The sequence below is a fragment of the Microcebus murinus genome, chromosome 2 (assembly GCF_040939455.1).
Source record: "Microcebus murinus isolate Inina chromosome 2, M.murinus_Inina_mat1.0, whole genome shotgun sequence".
In the NCBI taxonomy this organism is placed as follows: Eukaryota; Metazoa; Chordata; class Mammalia; order Primates; family Cheirogaleidae; genus Microcebus; species Microcebus murinus.
Genome location: NC_134105.1, coordinates 81,055,653 through 81,073,052, shown reverse-complemented (window position 1 = coordinate 81,073,052; position 17,400 = coordinate 81,055,653). Strand labels below are relative to the sequence as shown.

The 17,400-nt window shown below is 37.1% G+C and overlaps 1 protein-coding gene across 6 annotated transcripts in view; it reads right to left on the bottom strand.

The window, feature by feature from the left end:
• CDC14A (cell division cycle 14A) overlaps positions 1-17,400 on the bottom strand; it is a 164,153-nt gene that overhangs the window by 133,749 nt on the left and 13,004 nt on the right. For 4 of the 6 annotated variants that reach the window (XM_012748620.3, XM_012748612.3, XM_012748613.2 and 1 more), the window contains exons 3-4: positions 10,805-10,880; positions 5,323-5,367 (exon numbers count right to left, since the gene is read on the bottom strand). In XM_012748620.3, coding sequence (XP_012604074.1) covers positions 5,323-5,367; positions 10,805-10,880 — 121 coding nt within the window. The remainder of the gene's footprint in view (positions 1-5,322; positions 5,368-10,804; positions 10,881-17,400) is intronic. The other 2 variants (XM_012748614.3, XM_012748621.2) reach the window with 1 other exon arrangement.

The following is a 17,400-nucleotide window of genomic DNA, read 5'->3' as shown; positions in this document are numbered from 1 at the left end:
GGCACATAAGTACATTTTATTATTTGTCCATAAATTCATAGTGACTATATAAACATCTTTTTATACCTTATACATTGAACAGAGAATCCCTGCTTTTAGAACCCCTTTAAAAATATAAACAGAGCTCAACTACATACTCTTCTTTACCCTGCTATTATCTACAAAGAAAAAAAAAACTCTTCCCACACTGAAGAATATTCTAAGATGAAACTGCTACATTCTGGCTTTAGCACATAACCACAGAAAACGTAGCTACTAGCACATAACCACAGAAAACATAGCTACTAGCTAAGCATACCCCAGCAATGAGCCAGTAGGCCTTCATCACTCCAAATCAGGCCTTTCAGGTTATTCTTGATAACCAAGAATCACATTTTCTGAAAATGGTAGTGCCCTTTTTAATTGAACTTTTAAAAATCAGTGTTTGACTCAAAGAAAATCTCTTATTATCAATGCCCTTATTTTCTGACAGGCTTGTGAAAATATTCCTATGAAATAGACAGAAAAAAAGTACAATATTTTCTTTAATTCAGCTCAGTCAAGTTAACGCACTAAAGTTATTTAAAGACCTCAAGATTACTAACCACTGGTGCCGACACTTGATTCCTTGCTTTCTCAATTTGGAACTACTGACTTTTTGGACATTTCCTCTTTCTATTTTATTATTTGTTTGTTGGGTGATTGGTTGGTTTTGCCACTTATTGTTCCCCACCCATAAGTTTGATTTATCACAAGGGGAGTAAAGTCTCTTCAGACCTAAGCATCTCTTATTGTCTCTGAATCTCAAATACCTAAAGATTGCCTGACATAGGCCAGCCTCTCCATACACACGAATAAGGCTGAGCATAAGGACTCACCAGCTCTTCTGGCTCCCAGCCTCTCACTATTTACATTTCCTGCTTCCCTAAAAAAATACTTGTGGGAAAGAAAATCTATCTTGAAGTCTGGATTATTTGGGGGGGTTTTTTGTTTGTGTTTGTTTTGAGACAGAGTCTCATTCTGTCGCCCAGTCTAGAATGCAGTGGCACAATCATAGCTCACTGCAACCTCAAACTCTTGGGCTCAAGGGACTCTCCTGCCTCAGCCTCCAGAGTAACTGTGACTACAGATGCATGTCACCACGACCAGCTATTTGTTCCTATTTTTGGTAGAAATGGGGTCTCACTCTTGCTCAGGCTGGTTTTGAACTCCTAGCCCCAAGCCATCCTCCTGCCTCAGCCTCCCACAGTGCTAGGATTACAGGTGTAAGCCACCGTGCCTGGCCTAGATTATCTGTTTTGATGCTCTTTTCTCCTAAGAATTTAGGTTTCATAACGAACTACTGTTAATCATTTAACAACATGGAACTGTGTTTATTTTATAAATCTACTTGCCAAAGTGACAACTCATATACCTTTTCTTTCATCACCGATGCTCATTTCTTGTTTGTTTGGGGGTTTTGAGGGAAAGTTTTTATGTTTGTTTGCTTTTTGTTTTCTCTTAGTCTAAAGTATATGGAATACAGAGTCCATTCTGGACTAGGAAGCATGAAGGTAAAGGACAGAATTCTGATAGAGATCATTTCACTGCATACCTATAAATACTCCTTAAGGAAAAAAAAGAGCTGCCTTGTTCTCCCATAAACTTAACCATACCCAATCGTGGGGGAAAAAATGCTTTTTAAGTATATATAATACAAACTAAAATTTTAAAGATTTTAGAAGAATTTTTTTAAACTTTACAAGCTTTCAGAAATTATATCAGTTAAAGAATGGCTTTCAAAAAGTCTACCTAGAAATAATTTTAACTACTTAAAAAGATTTCCTATGAGAAGCTGCCTACAGAAAGTAAATACAACTCTTTTTTTTACTTTTTTTTTGAGAGCTTCCTAACTGGTTTTTAGGGAAAAGTTTAAAGCTCCTAATATTTACCTTGCTTAGATTTTTCTGGAATTCAATTTTCTCAGTTACATCTCAAAAGCACTACAGACAAGAAATAATCTGCTCAGCAAAGCTCAGACAGTATCTCTTGGATCAGATCACTAAGAGTACAATTGGCTCAAGGAATCAAAATTAATTCAAAGTGAATGAAAACAGAGGAAAATTTTACATACTGTAGGCCTGTCCTAATTTCCCTCCTTACCACACCCAGGCCTCCCTCTTATGGTCACCCTGCCCCATAGTTCAATACTAGTAACACTGTTCAATAGAGGAGATATTTGGGTAACAGAATGAAAAATTTCAGGGATAACAAAACATTTTGTCAATCGTTTAGCTGATGTTTATATGATTGGGCTGATATACAAAACTCTTTTAATGTTTTTTTCCTCTCAAATATTAAATATGCCCCTCCCTTTAAAAAAAAAAAACCTATTCATAATCAAAGGACCTACAATAAACAGTATCAGTGGAGACACTGATAACTGAATTAGCTTTAGAAGAACATTAACTCATTTTCCCAGATCTTTCATGAAAGAACTTTACAATACAGGGAAAGTAAGTCACATTTGGAGACAATAGGATTCTATTTTATAAATGAACCCAGTAGATGTTTTCTCAGATTCTGCCCTAATGCCAGGAGAACATCATGCCTCCAAACTGGACAGCAGCCCCTTCCTTACTCTAGTCTGTCTCTTCTGAAGCCTGGTATACTGACCCAAACTTTCAAGAAGAACACTTGCAAAGTAATGCCATAATCGCTGGCTTTCAGTGAGCGATATGCTCTATTACAGACTCTTTTTGCTTTATATGAGAAGCTTACAGGTTACAAAACAAAAATACTATGTGCAATAGCAAAGTGACGTTAAAAATTGGTCAAATAAGCAGGATAAACCCATAACTGTTCCACTGAGCTGGATAATTTGTGTAAATCTCAATTATGAGGCCATAACAAGTTTCGTGGCTCAGAATTTAAATAATTGTCAGGTTGAATTGGTCAATATTACTAAAATATCTTAGAAATAAAAAACTAAATCTAAATTGAAACTATATTTTATTATTATATTATTGCATTATATTTCATCCTCTTAAAAGACTGGTTCAGAATCGCCTAGAGGGCTTATTAAAACACAGATTTTTACCTCCTGAGAATCTGGGTCAGTAGAGCCTAAGAATTTGCATTTCTAATGGGTTCCCAGGGAATGCTGACACTTCTGGTACAGGAACCACACACTGAAATCCACTACTGCAAGATATTGCTAAACTTTGGAGAAGAACTGCATAAACATGTGACTGGTCCCACTCCTGGAAATGTCTTACATGGGTCCTAAAACACTGTCCCATCTGGTCAAGTAACCCCAAAAGAACTTTAAATTTTTATAAAGGAATTTCAAATCATGCCATAAGCCTTTTAAAAGCATGTTACAATATATACATTTCCCCAGATTCCTCAAAAAACTTGATTACAATTTGTAAATCATGCATTCCAGGTGTTAACTTAGGAACAAGTTCTTTTTAATGATTCCATAATTAAGCTGTCTTAAATGGCATTATTCTAAAGGTTCCAAATTCAGATGTTCTCAGTGGCCAAGAATTTGAAGTGGGGCAGTTGGCAAACTAGAAAAGCATTCCCTGTCCAAAGTACTCTAAGCTCCAACTTGCTGCTCACATGCAGGAATCTGGGCCCAGAATTGTCAGATATTGTAATATTTAAAAGAAGCCAAAAATCTAGAATTTTGTGGAAGTTTTCATAAATTGAAGATGTTGACTATGAATCTTAATTTTTTTAAACAGTGTTTCATGTCCAACGAAACATGTCTGTGGGCCAAATGCAGCCCACAGGTGACCAGTTTGCTGGATCTGGGTGCCAGGATACTGCGGCTGAAGAAAGTTCTATTGGTTCTAGCAGCATGAATCGAGCAGCTGTTGTGTGTCAAACACTGCTGAGCAATGAGGTGACAGGGGAGGGTGCCCTGGTCTGTAGCCTCATAGGTTCACAATCTAATGACTATTTGATGCAAATATTGGCCAAGGTTTATTACAAATCTTGGTTTATTACAAACCAAGGTTTATTATAAACAGAAAAGAATAACTGCATAGGGATGCATTCACAGCACACAAGGACCAATGAAATGATATTAATTACAGGTATAATAATTGTTACATTTAAAAATGCCAAAACAGGCCAGGCGTGGTGGCTCACACCTATAATCCTAGCACTCTGGGAGGATCACTTGAACTCAGGAGTTTGAGACCAGCCTAAGCAAGACTGAGGCCTCGCCTCCACTAAAAATACAAAAATTAGCCCGGTGTGGTGGTACATGCCTGTAGTGCCAGCTACTCGGGAGGCTGAGGCAGAAGAATTGCTTGAGCCCAGGAGTTTGAGGTTGCTGTGAGCTAGGCTGACGCCACGGCACTCTAGACCAGGCAACAGAGTGAGACTCTGCCTCAAAAAGAAAACAAAAAACAAGGCCAAAACAACAGTAGATAACAGATGGGATTTAGTATTAAATACCTATTAATATAATCAAACTAATAGAAACATCTAGACTTGTATTGCTTACCTGAGAGTCAAAGTTTTCCCCCTCTTATGTAAATCATGGTAAGTGTATAATATATCAAATAAATATTTAATTGTACTTGTAAAACAAAGAACAATGACTGCTATAATAGAATAATACGAATTAAGATAAAGGTATTGAGCCCAGACAGACATTTTCTATCTCAGAAAGAAAAGCTATGTAAAAGGTTGCATTCTAGTGGGATTACTCCTTATGAAAAACAAGCTGTAAGAAGTCAGGGAGAGAAGAAAATGATGACAAGCTACACAAATAACAAACAGGCCAGGCTATCCTTGGTTTATGGTAACAAACACAAATCATGCACTTGTTCAGCTTAAGTCAGGAGACCACAAACTGTGTTACCCATTCAACAATAAAAGGGGATGCAATTAAGCTTAAAGCCAAAAAAATAAAAAAGTGGTAATGGTCAATTCAAAATAACAAGAAACACAGAGTTTAAGCAGCCTTTTGGAAAAGTCATTTGCCATGCTTAAGAGTAAATCTTCAAGTTATTTGGTTAGATTGCTATGTTTAATGAAATTGTATGAATCAGTCTGAGCTAAAGAAGATATTAGTGCAGCCCGTATAATATGCTCTTCAATAAAAAAGAGAGCCCATGCAATTCCCTAAACAAGCAAGCTCCCGCCAATGATGGCAGTCTGATTAAATAGATCACAGCACAGGGACCATGATGACCAAGGCTCCATTCTCTCACAGGTGACTAGGCTAGCCCAGGAATGGCCACAGCAATCAGCATCTCCATAGCAATCAGTGGTCATCTCACTACAAAAGCAATAAAATGAACAGGTCTTGCTGTGAGCAGCCACGACCTTTACATGTTTTACCTCCAACTTTCTCAGGAAAGGGATATTCTTGAAAATTTTCTTTGGCTGTACAAAACAAAATATGGTTTATGTTTTTACTTAGTGCTATGATAAACTAAGGTGAGTAATTTCTTTAAAAAAGAAAAAGATGTCTCTGTATGGTCCATTTTGTCTCAGACCCAATACATTTCATTAATGAAATAGCACATTTCATTAAAGTAGAAGTCAAAATGTCAGGAAAAGTTGCTCATAAAGATTATTTGATCATGTTCATAACTACTGAAGGCATGTGGGCATTTTCTATAAATGGGGCTCTTCTTGCCTGAGGATCCCCGAATGGGCATAAAAGGCCCATGCCTTGCCAGCTTTGTATATGCTCACGCCCATGAGCATTAACACTGCTTTGTACCTCTTTAAACTACATGAACTAGCTCCGGAATGTAGCTTGCTTTTTTCCTCCCCCAAAGCCCATGAACCTGAAACAGAAGAGATCCACGTGAAGAAATCTCAACATGTTGAAATCTCAACATGCTTTTATAGTTATAATAAGAGGGTGGTCTAATCAAATCAAAAGAGTACTTGTGTACAACCACCTGATATGGTGGCAGGTGCCTGGTTTCCAGGATAGGATTACTGCACTGATTCATTCAGCAACAAGGACATTCCCTGGGCCCCACCATCTGCCAGGTACTTCCAGTGCTTCAGTACAATCGTTCATTTCATGATGTCCATCCCCTGCCCCTTTTACAATGAAAGGACTATGTGGGATGTTTTGTATATTTAAAATTACATTTCTGTGAATATTCTTTTAATCCTTTTTAAAACAGTCCTCGAGATTATTGTAATTATCCCACTGATTCATAACACCGGGTATTAAAATAAAAAAAAAATATCGCTGCCCTAGAAACTGTCCCCTTTTTTCAGAGATATTTTTTCCTCCCAAGTTGGGGTTTTATTTTTCCCTGAGGAAAAGTGAAATCAATAATTAAAACTGTATTGACTATTTTAGGAAAAGCCAATTCAGTCATATTACCTTTATAAAACTTTTAGATTATCAAATTAGTAATTAAAAGATATTTTTAACTAATAAAGTTTGGAGATTAAATTTGGGTTTTTTGTTAAATAGCACAATTTGTTATTTATTAATACAGTCTTCTCTTTCAGAAGCCCTTATAGTCTAAAGCCCAGCGTTCTTAGCATTGTCTGTGCCAAGGATCCCTCTGAAAACCTGTCAAAAAGCTATAAATCCAACAGAAGAAAAATGTAAATATACACAAAATTTTATAATTTTAAGGGTTTATGGATTCCTTGGAATACCAGATTAATAAGTCAACTCATCAATCATTGATGACATTTTACATTAAATAACATACCCAGTTTTACAAATTGTTCTCACTTCAGTAAATCTTCCCTCTTTTGATTGCTTCCTCCATCACAATAACTATTGACCAGAAATAGCAAACTGCAACCTATTACTGCAAAACTCGTAGTATTTATTAACACAATTTTGAAAGTACAGTTTAAAATAGGTAGCAGGGTTTTTGTTAGTGGTGGTGAGTTTTGTCTCTGAATTTTTAATCTAAGCAGATGTTTGATGGATAATTTTCCATTCTAATCAACATAATTAAAACTGAGGCCATTGGGAATAGAATGCAAATGGATACAAAAAAATAGCAATAAACCACCACTTCAAAGCATTAACTGGAAAAAATATATTTTGAGATAAAAAAAGGGAAATTTGGGTCTGGACTAGAATGCACAGCAAAATATTACCTGTCTGCAGAAGTTATCACATAAGGGTGGGAATCACAAAAGCTTTATTGGAAAGAATAAAAATTTCCAAACTGGAAAATAAAATGTGCCTAAAGGAATTAGGAAGTCACACAAGAGAAGAATCCTAGGACATAGTTATTAAAATAGTGCTAAATTATTCAGAGAAGTAAAGGAGTTTGAGGACCTAGCAAATGTCATCAGACTCAGCATTTAAGATGTTACTAGAACAGTTTCAGTAGAGTGGGGAAGGCAAAAGTTGGATAGCAAAGGATTAAGAAATCAGCGAGGAAGACCAGAGCAGATTTAAATTCCAGCTTTTTAAAGGACTGTGAAAATATCAAAATGTACATGAATCAAGTTTTAATATATTATATGATAGGTGGATGAGGCTGTCCATTGTACCATTTCTTTGTTTGAATTCTCAGGCATGGTTTGGCAGTGGAAGAACTCCATAATGTTAACAAATTCGATAAAAAGTAAATACATGAAAAAGAAAAAGAAATCAGCGAGTAGCAAGGATGTAAACACACTGCAGGCAGGCTATCCTTCTGAAACCTTGGGAAGCAAAATGATAAAAGAAGATCTTCAAGTGACAAAGTCAAGAGAAGTTTCTGTTTGGTGACCCTGTGCTGGGTACTGGGACACAAAGTTATATAACATGCTCCCATCCTCCAGAAACTCATAGTCTAGAGAGAAGCAGGTACAAATAACTAATTATAATTCATCAACAATAGAGACCTGCACAGAGAATTATGGGAAAACAAGGGAGGCACCTCCAGCCCAGTCCAGAAGGGCAAGAAGATGCTTCCTAGAGGATGGTAGCTGAGGCAAAGTATTAAAGAACAAGGAGTTGTCGAGCGAGAGGGGAAGGGCATTCCAGTCAGACTGGGCGTCACAAACAAATGCATGAACAGTTAACGTGCAGTGGGGTAAAGTGCAAGGCTGGGAGTGGCAGGGATACTGCAGTTTCCCAGTAAATTAGTGCATGATACCATCCACCACGACACCACCAAGGGTGGTAGCTGGCAAGGTACGCAAGGGAAAACGCAGAAAAGCAAGATGTCCAAACCTTTACTGAAATAAGCCACCATGGGCTATAGACAAAAGACATCAGCAAGGCTCCAATAGACTGAGAGAACAGGGAGTCTGAAGGTCTAGAGATCCCAGTAGGATGAGAGAGACAGAATGCGCAAGGCAAGGAACTAGAAGGGCATATTCTAAGTGGGAGAGTCTGGATTCTGGGTGCCTGGAGTGCCACCAGGGTGCCAGTAACAGTCTCTGGAGCAGAAGAGGCAGAGAAGCCTTGAAGCCACCATGGGACAAGGTGAAGCAGTTGGGACAACACTCCAAGTGAACACAGGAAGATTGTAAACCAGAAGCTGCAGTTACTACCGAAGGTGGAGAGAAGAACAGGAAGGATGCAGTCATAAACCCTGGAATCTAGGCCTGACTTTACAGCCTTGGGCAAGTCACATACCTCTCCCTGGTCTCCCTTTCTAAGTCTTGACTAAATGGTCATTTAGATTCCTAAAATTATATTGGGCAGCTTTCCCATATGGAAATGACAGCATTAAGTCTGGAAAGAAGGTGTTCATAAATTTTATAGAAGAACCGTCTTTATTATATTTCCAATCAGAATTCACAAATGTTATATTAGTAACTTTATTTTGTATAGGACCTTAAAATTTACTAAGCTTTTTACATCTATTTTCTAATATAATACTAACCAACACCCCGTGAGAATTCTGTAATTCCTATGCTATAGATGAAGAAATGGAGATTCCACAAGCCTGAAGCAATTGCAACTTTGGATTGGTAAAGTAAATCTTTTTCTCCTAAAATAGAGATTCTATTTGGCACACTTCTTTGAGATAACCCATGACTTACTAACATTTGAGTTTTGAAAATTCAATCCTTCAGCAAGTAGGAAAGTGTCCACTATTATACTAAAGCTAATTCATTCCAGGCATCCAATAGATTACCTGATCACAGAAACGAACCAAGGGGACTAGATTAAACTTTCATAATGCTGAAAGAAAGCTTTGTAAATGAAAGAAAATCAAAACAAGTTTTTATATGTACTTACCCATACTGTACAGTATAGAATATGGTAGAAAAAAACTAGTCTTAATTCAATCCATCTACTCTTGTGCAATTTCTATTAAGTAGAACACTGAGTCAGACCAGTGATTTTATTTTCCTAATAATGCACTTTCTCTTTGGTCACTCCACATAGTACTCAGTTCCCAGATCATTAATACCCAGTTCATACCAACTCATACCAACATGACTAATTAGGAAAGCAAAGAAATTCCTTAGTCCTCAAAAAGAAGAGATAAACTTCAATTATTTGTTAATTATCCTTTCCTTGCTAACTCAGCAATTAAAAGTTCTTTTATATAAAAAGGATATTATTATTTACTTCCTTGATGATTGCAAAAATCTCTATTTTATTTTCTAAATTACTGTCAGTTGCTTCTTTTCCGAAAAACAGATCTGGTTTAGTTAAAGGAATTTACATATATCTTTTCAAGCCACACAACTTTGTAAGTTAACTCCTAGAAAAGTTGAATGCAATAGATTTTATGTTATATGATTACTGACTAAAAAGATCTCTCTTTGTTATCATTCCATGACCATTTAGCACTTTGGGATCAATTGGCAAAAATTTATAAATTCATAAATACATAATATATTCTATAGGAAACTCTCCATCAGACTGCCTTGTATACCTAAGTTCAATAAATACCAAACAGATCAAAAGATAATCATTGAACAGTTAATATGTACAAGGCACTGTACTATGTAACACTAGCAACATTTTACCTAACAGAAACAATAAAATACCGGAGCATTATAATTTAGTAGTTATCCTTAAAAACCTGCTCTGTAATATTTTGCCTTTCAAACTGAAATATTTAAGATCTCCATTTAGAAACTGGAAGAAATAGATAAATATTGCTTTCTGTGTGATGAAATAAGTTTACCAAAACTAGGACTATAGATGGCACTCTTCCTCATATGGTTAAAGAGGAAAAAAAGAAAGCTACATGCCAAAACCCACGTATAAATACAGAAAATGAAACCAGATCCCCACATAAAATCAAAACTATAAATGAATACTAAATATATGAATTCTGCCATATCAGGTAAAGTCAATGCCCCATCACTGCTGGCTCATCAATTTCACTCGGCTGTTAACTACATGGAGATAACATTCAAGAAATATGCAAAAATTTCAATCTTGATCAGACAGAAAAGGGTCACGTCCCAGAGCTTCAGCCCTGATGAGCCCCTTCATCACTGGTAACAGTGTCTACAAGTGGATCTGAAGGTTTCAGAAAAATTATCCTAGCAGGGAATTTGATAGAGACTCGTTAACAATAAGCTAAAAAGAACCTGTGCTTTTTCTTTCTTAGATCACTATGCCAATGACTTCATTCAGCTCACATTGCAATTCATACTGAAAAATGAAAGAGGTTACCATGTCCTTTGTGGTGTCATCGGGAGGATCAATTTCAACTTCTAAGTGAACTACTCAAATTTTCAAAGATCGAGACTACCTGACTAAAGTGTTTGTATCCCTGTGATATTCTGAAATGTTTAAATTTATAATTAAAAAAGAAAAAAGACTATCTGAGTAAACGGTGTGTGCACAACAATCCCACTGGGCAGATCATGTGGTTCAAACATTTTAATACCAAAATATAAACATCACTATAATACTCACTTTTAGTTTCTTGTTTAGTTTACAGCAATATCTGTACACCATTGCCAAATTCAGAGGTCCAAAATCTGCATAGAAACTAAGACATAAGAAAACAAACAAAAAATGTAATATTTAGCAGAATTATCAGTGATGTCAAAGCTCGTTTTTATTTTCGATAAATTTGCAATCAAATTCCAATTATCTTCAGAGAAATAAGGATCATTATATAACTAATCTGATTTATGGTAATCCAAATAACTAATGTTTTCACTCTACTAATGCCCTCCAGCTACTAGTGAGAAGAACACAGAGGTGCCAAAGAAGAAAACCTACAATGATTTGAAATAAAAGTTCTTGCGTAGAGTGGAATGATGTACAATGGAGACTCAGAAGTGGAGCAGGTGCTAGATAATGAGAAATTACTTAATGGGTACGACGTACTTTATTCGGGTGATGGATACTGTAAAAGCCCTGACTTGACCATTACTACACAAAATTGTACTTGTACTCCATAAATGTATACAAATTTAAAACATAAAAAATAAAAGGCAAAGAAAAAAGAAATAAAAATTCTTGATTTATTTCTAAAGTTCCCAGTGTGGTGCTATGCTGTATATATAAACAAATACCCATGAATCCAAAATGAGCTATACTTATAACCCAGTTACTGACGAGTCTAAGACCAATCAACAAGAACTCACTCTAAAAAAACTAAAATGAAAAGAACACAGAATCTCTCCCTCTCCTGGGACCTCCTTATTTCCTGAGACATGACAATACTGAAATCAGACAAATAACCCTTTAAGTGTTCAAGTGAAAGGAAGAGTCACACATCTTGCACTTTAAATCAAAACCCAAAAATGATTAAGCTTAGTGACGATGGCAAGAAAGGCAAAAAGCTAGGCCTCTTGCACCAAACAGCCAAGCTGTGAATGCAAAGGAAAAGTTCTTGGGAAAAAAAAATTAAAAGTGCTACTCTGGTGAGCACATGAATGGATAAGAAAGCAAAATAGCCTTATTCCTGATAGGGAAAAAGTTTTAGTCATCAGGATAGAAGATCAAGCCAGCCACAACATTCACTTAAGCCAAAATCTAATCCAGAGCAAGGCCCTAACTCTCAATTCTATAAGAAAGCTGAGAGAGGTGAGGAAGCTGCAGAGGCAAAGTTTTAAGCTAGCACAGATTGATTGATTCCTCAGGTTTAAGATTCACAGGAGAAGGTCAAAATATCAACATTAACAGGAGTTTGGAAGAAGCTGATTCCAACTCTCATGGATGACTTTGAGGGGTTCAAGACTTCAGTGGAGGAAGTCACTGTAGATGTGGTGGAAATAGCAAAAGAACTAGAACTTGAAGTGGAGCCTAAAGATGTGACTGAATTGCTGCAATCTCACGATAAAACTTGAATGGATAAGGAGTTGCTCCTTATAGATGAGCTAAGAAAGTGGTTTCTGGAGATGGAATCTAATCCTGGTGAAGAAACTGTGAACTTTGCTGAAATGACAACAAAGGATTTAGAATATTAAAACTTAGCTGATAAAGCAGCAGCTGAGTTTGAGAGGATTGACTCTAATTCTGACAGTTCTACTGTAGGTAGAATGCTATATCAAATAGCATCGCATGCTACAGAGAAATCTTTCATGAAAGGAAGAGTCAAGTGATCTGGCAGACATCACTGGTGTCTTATTTTTAAAAATTTCCATAGGCACCGCAACCTTCAGCAACTACCACCCCTCAGTCAGCAACCCCTCACATTGAGGCAAGACCCTCCACCAGCAAAAAGATTACAGCTCATTTAAGGCTCAGATGATCATTAGCATTTCTTAGCAATAAAGTATTTTTAATTAAGGCATGTACATTGATTTTTTAGACATGATGCTATTGTAGACTTAATAGACTACAGTATAGTGTAAACATAACTTGTATATGTACTGGGAAACCAAAAAATTTACATAACTCGCTTTATTGCAATATTCACTCTGGGCTGCAGTGGTCTGGAACTAAACCTGCAACATCTCGAAGCATACCTGTATGCAAATATGCACCTACCAGAATTGATTAAGGCAATCCTGTTTCTAAAACAGAGATGTTCTTGTCCTTGGGTTAACAGAAGCAAGACTTTTGACTAACATACCTTATCTTTTTCTACTTGAACATGAATATTGACACCAGTAGAATTTGAAGTTAAATCTGGAATTTTTAGTTATGGTTATTTGAGCTTTTTAAACTCACTTTGAACAAATTTCAGGAAAGCACAAAGAATTCAAGTCATGTAATTCCAGCTTCATACTAACCATTACGAACCAACTTCAATCTCAAATTCAAAGCTACACAGTTTCTAATAATACGGCTGGAAGAGTCAATTGTACTTTTGGAAGCAATGTGGTTAACAGATGATCCTATTTCACCAAACACCAGGAAAATATTAATAATTCGTATATCCAATAACACAGGAAAAGTAAATCAAATACAGACCTCATCTTTAAGTTGATCTGTACTCTCCAACATGTTAGCCACTAGCCATTGCTGTTTAAATTTAAATTAATTGAGTTACATAAATTAAAAATTCTCCTGTCACTTGAAATGTGTTCAAAAGCCACATGTGGCTAATGGCTACAAAATCACACAATGTTCTGTGCTGATGGACAATATTGATCAAGATGAAAAGATAAGACAAGAACAAAAATAACTATAAAAGACTAGAGAAACTGACAGGTACCATGAATGAGGTATAGATAAAATATTTGAAGACAATTAATATCCTTTCCTTTCAAGGGCCCATGTATTTCCGGACAGTGAGATTAGGTCTTGGTAATTTTTATCCCCTTTTGTTCAAGAATGTCATATTTCCAAAAAGCTAGTGTGGGAACTAAAGCAGGGGAGAATGGAAAAATAGGAAATGTAGTTCTCTCCTCCTTTCACTGTCCCTCAAAGAGACAAGTTGCTATAAAAGCAGGTTGCTATCCAAAGATAGCTGCAATGAAGAAGTTATGCCTTTCTTAGCCACAGCCAGGTTAAAGGTGGAGAAAAAACAAGCAATCTTAACCTAGAGGACTTCCTAACCCACAATATCTCTTCTTACCCCACAATATCTTGAAACTTAGCCTTCATAGCCCACAAAATAAAGAACAGCTTTCAAGCCATACTAAAAAATTCAGTCAAAAACTTTGCACAGCCAGGAGCAATAAAGGCAACAAACTCTTATCTTAAAGTCATTTGATATATCCTTTCCTTACAAAGCTTATGTTTATAAGAATATTAAAATAATATAGTTTCACATAGATGTAGCTTTCTAAGTAGCTAAATACATTTCTGAAAATGTCAAGATCATTGCAAAAATGGTCATAGTTACTCACACCATTCTGGTTATCAATAACTCTGGTATAATAAAATGCCATGAATAAAGAAGATACCTTCCCACGACATGCTTCTTTGTAAGAATCTTCTTCACCAGAGGTGAAGAAAAATGGAAACACATTTATAATCAATAGCTAGATGGAAATATCAAAATGAAAATCAGTTCATAATCAACTGAAATAAGTAAAATTTGCTAAGAAGCATAAAATACATATTTGGGCAACTTGGAACAAAGGCAGGAAAATGAGAGTTGGGCTCGGGGTGGAAGAGGAGGAATGGGAGGTCATCAACCAGCGGACATAAAAAGGGGGGAGAAATGGCAAAGATAAGCCTATTAGAGGCTCTGTGAATAAATCTGAGTGCTGAATGGGCTCCTGAACTTGAAGTTAATAACACTGGACTGTGTCTCTCCATTCTGGCAATTCCCAGGAAAAGGCTTCCAGAGCCACAGCCAAGCAAGAGCCCCCACTTTGTCTTGGCAGAAAGGAGGAGTATTCTGGCCTCATTTGGGCAGGGAAAAGGTTGGATATATTATGTTATTACTTCAGAGTACCCTCAGCTTCATCTCCAAATGAGTGAAAGAATGAGCAAATGAATCTCCCCACCAATTTGCAAATTTCCTCTAGCAAAGCTGGAAAATTAAAGGTCAATAACTAAAATGAAACTCATGAATTATTAAGTGAAAATTAGTCAATCTTTTATTCAATAAGTGTAAATAGCTAAAATCAAATTCTTTCCTGTTTTGACAGAAAAGAAATTAAAAGAATTGGAGCATTTGGAGTCCTACAAGTAGAGGAGGGGAATGAGGAGGAAGGTGGGTCATCTCCTTACGGGCAAGACAAAGAAATGGGAGCCCAAGGATCAGTGCAAATGTTCACCAGGGTCACTCACTACCCACAAATGCTGATCCTATAGATTTAAAGGGAAATAGAACCTGGGGCTAGAAGCCTCTTTGTCATTCATACTCAGCATGTCTATTTCACAAGATTCATGAAGTTTATGATGTATCATCATTTTATCTTTGGTTTTTCTTATCTTTTTTTTTTTTTTTAAGACAGGGTCTCGTTCTGTCACTCAGCTAGAGTGCAGTGGTGTCATCATAGCTCACTGAGACCTCAAACTCCTGGGCGCAAGCAATCCTCCAACCTCAGTCTCCCAAGTAACTAGGACTACAGCTGGGTGCCACCACACCCGGCTAATTTTTTTTTTTTTTTTTTTTTTGTAGAGATGGGGTTTCACTGTGTTGCTCAGACTGGTCCTGAACTCCTGGCTCAACCAATCCTCCCATATAAGTGTGAGCCACCGTGCCTAGCCTATCATTGTTTTTTTTCTAATAACTATGATATGACTCCATTCCCAGAAGAATCATTGTTTGAAGCACTGTTCTACCTTATTCTACATATTAGAAGCCTCATGTGAAAATTTTCAACTCCTCAGCAAAAAGATAAGCTGCATTCCAAGCATCACCCATTCACTCAACAAAATTTATAACTACCTCATCTGAGCAAGGCACTAGAAGTTAGTATATTAATCAAAGAGTGTTTGCAAAACAAAAACAAATCCCCCCCTCAAAATTTAACTGCTTTTAAAATAGGATGAAAAAAATCTTTAAGATCATTTTAAGACATGCCAGTCTTTTAATTTTTTTATCAGCAATGCTGATATTTTTTGTCTATTTATCTACTTACTCACACGAAGCCTGTTGACCACCAGTCCCTCTACCACCTACTGAGAAGACAAGATATTATTACCGTATGATAAATGTTAAGATAGCAGTGATAGCACAGTGAGATTATATGTATGCGTGGCATGTATAAAATGTATTAATCAGCACTGCTTCTGGGTGAGACACACCACCTGATATAGTCCCTATCACTAGAATATTATCAGCACCCTTCCAGTCAGATGATAAAGTTTCCATACATGGCTGAAACGCCATGTATGGAAATGATCCCATTTCTAAAAGGGCCTAACTGCTGAGTAAATACTAACCTAAGGCGAGGGCACAAGTCTGAGTTTTTTGCTCAAGCCCTTACAGCATAACTGCCTACAGTCACACTGATGCCGACTTCCTGGGGAAGCGCAGCTGTACTTTGAGCAAGCTTCCCACACACGCAGCAGTCTGACCTAGAGCTAAACACCACAGGAGCCAAGTGGTTTCAGTCTCAGTCTGGTCACTCAATGTCCCTATTCTGGTGTCTCAGCCTCTCTGGGACTTCACGTCCTCATCTATCAAGAAAGCCAGTGAATTAGATGGCTTCTAAAGTGCTTTCCAGCTATCACGTCATTGCATATATCACAATTCTGGCTATTATATGTACATATTACAGAGTCTACAGAGTCTATGACTATAGTTACCCCTACTGGACCCCTGCCAGTGGTTCAAACGTTTCTCAAGGGCTGCTTGCCCTATTTGATGCACTGTGTCCTCACAGTGTGTTGGGTCTGGGTCCAGAAGGCATTTCTCTCAGAGTGTCTCCTCAGGGAAGGAGAAGTACACAACTTTCTCCCTGAAATTCACTATGCTTCTGTTCTCCCACAGAACAGAAAGCAGTTTCATATATTAGAAACCTTGACATCATTATTATTTACCTATCTGAATAAAGTTGGACATTGCTTGAGACCATAAAGGAAGGAGAGAACCCCAATACCAACCCTCAATCCTGTCCTTTGATGCATTACCTAGGTTTCTGGAAAGTCCAGGTGTGCAACATGAGAGTGTGAGGAACCCTCCTGCTCTACTCGGTACCTTCTTGACCCAAGTCAAGTAGCAAGGTCAGGAAAAGCTCCAGCTGCCGCTCCTATAAAATGGTTGCATGCTGCCACTGAGCCTTAAAGCCAAACAACACATCCCAAGGAACCAACGAACTGTCTAGCAACAGGATCCATAATTCTGTGACTTACCTCTTTGCAGAGAGTTAATTAAGGAAAACCCCCTTTGAGACTCAGATTAATGGAAACGAAAGGAGATGTGTTCAGGAATGCACTGGCAAGATTAAAATTCACTCCCACACAGAAGCATTCTCAAGCAGTGTAAATTAACCCCATTATTCAATAACTGGTACTGAAGACAAGAGGGCTATGCAGGCAGTGGACAAGTAGCTCTGGTAGAAAACAGAATGATGACTGATCCCCACATTTTACAAAGTGGCTGAGGCTCTGAAAGGAAAATAATTACTCTAAAACTTGTGATGATCACATTACCTCTCTGAGCTCTTGAATTTAAACCAAAACCCTTAACCTTGCCTTCGAGACCCCAG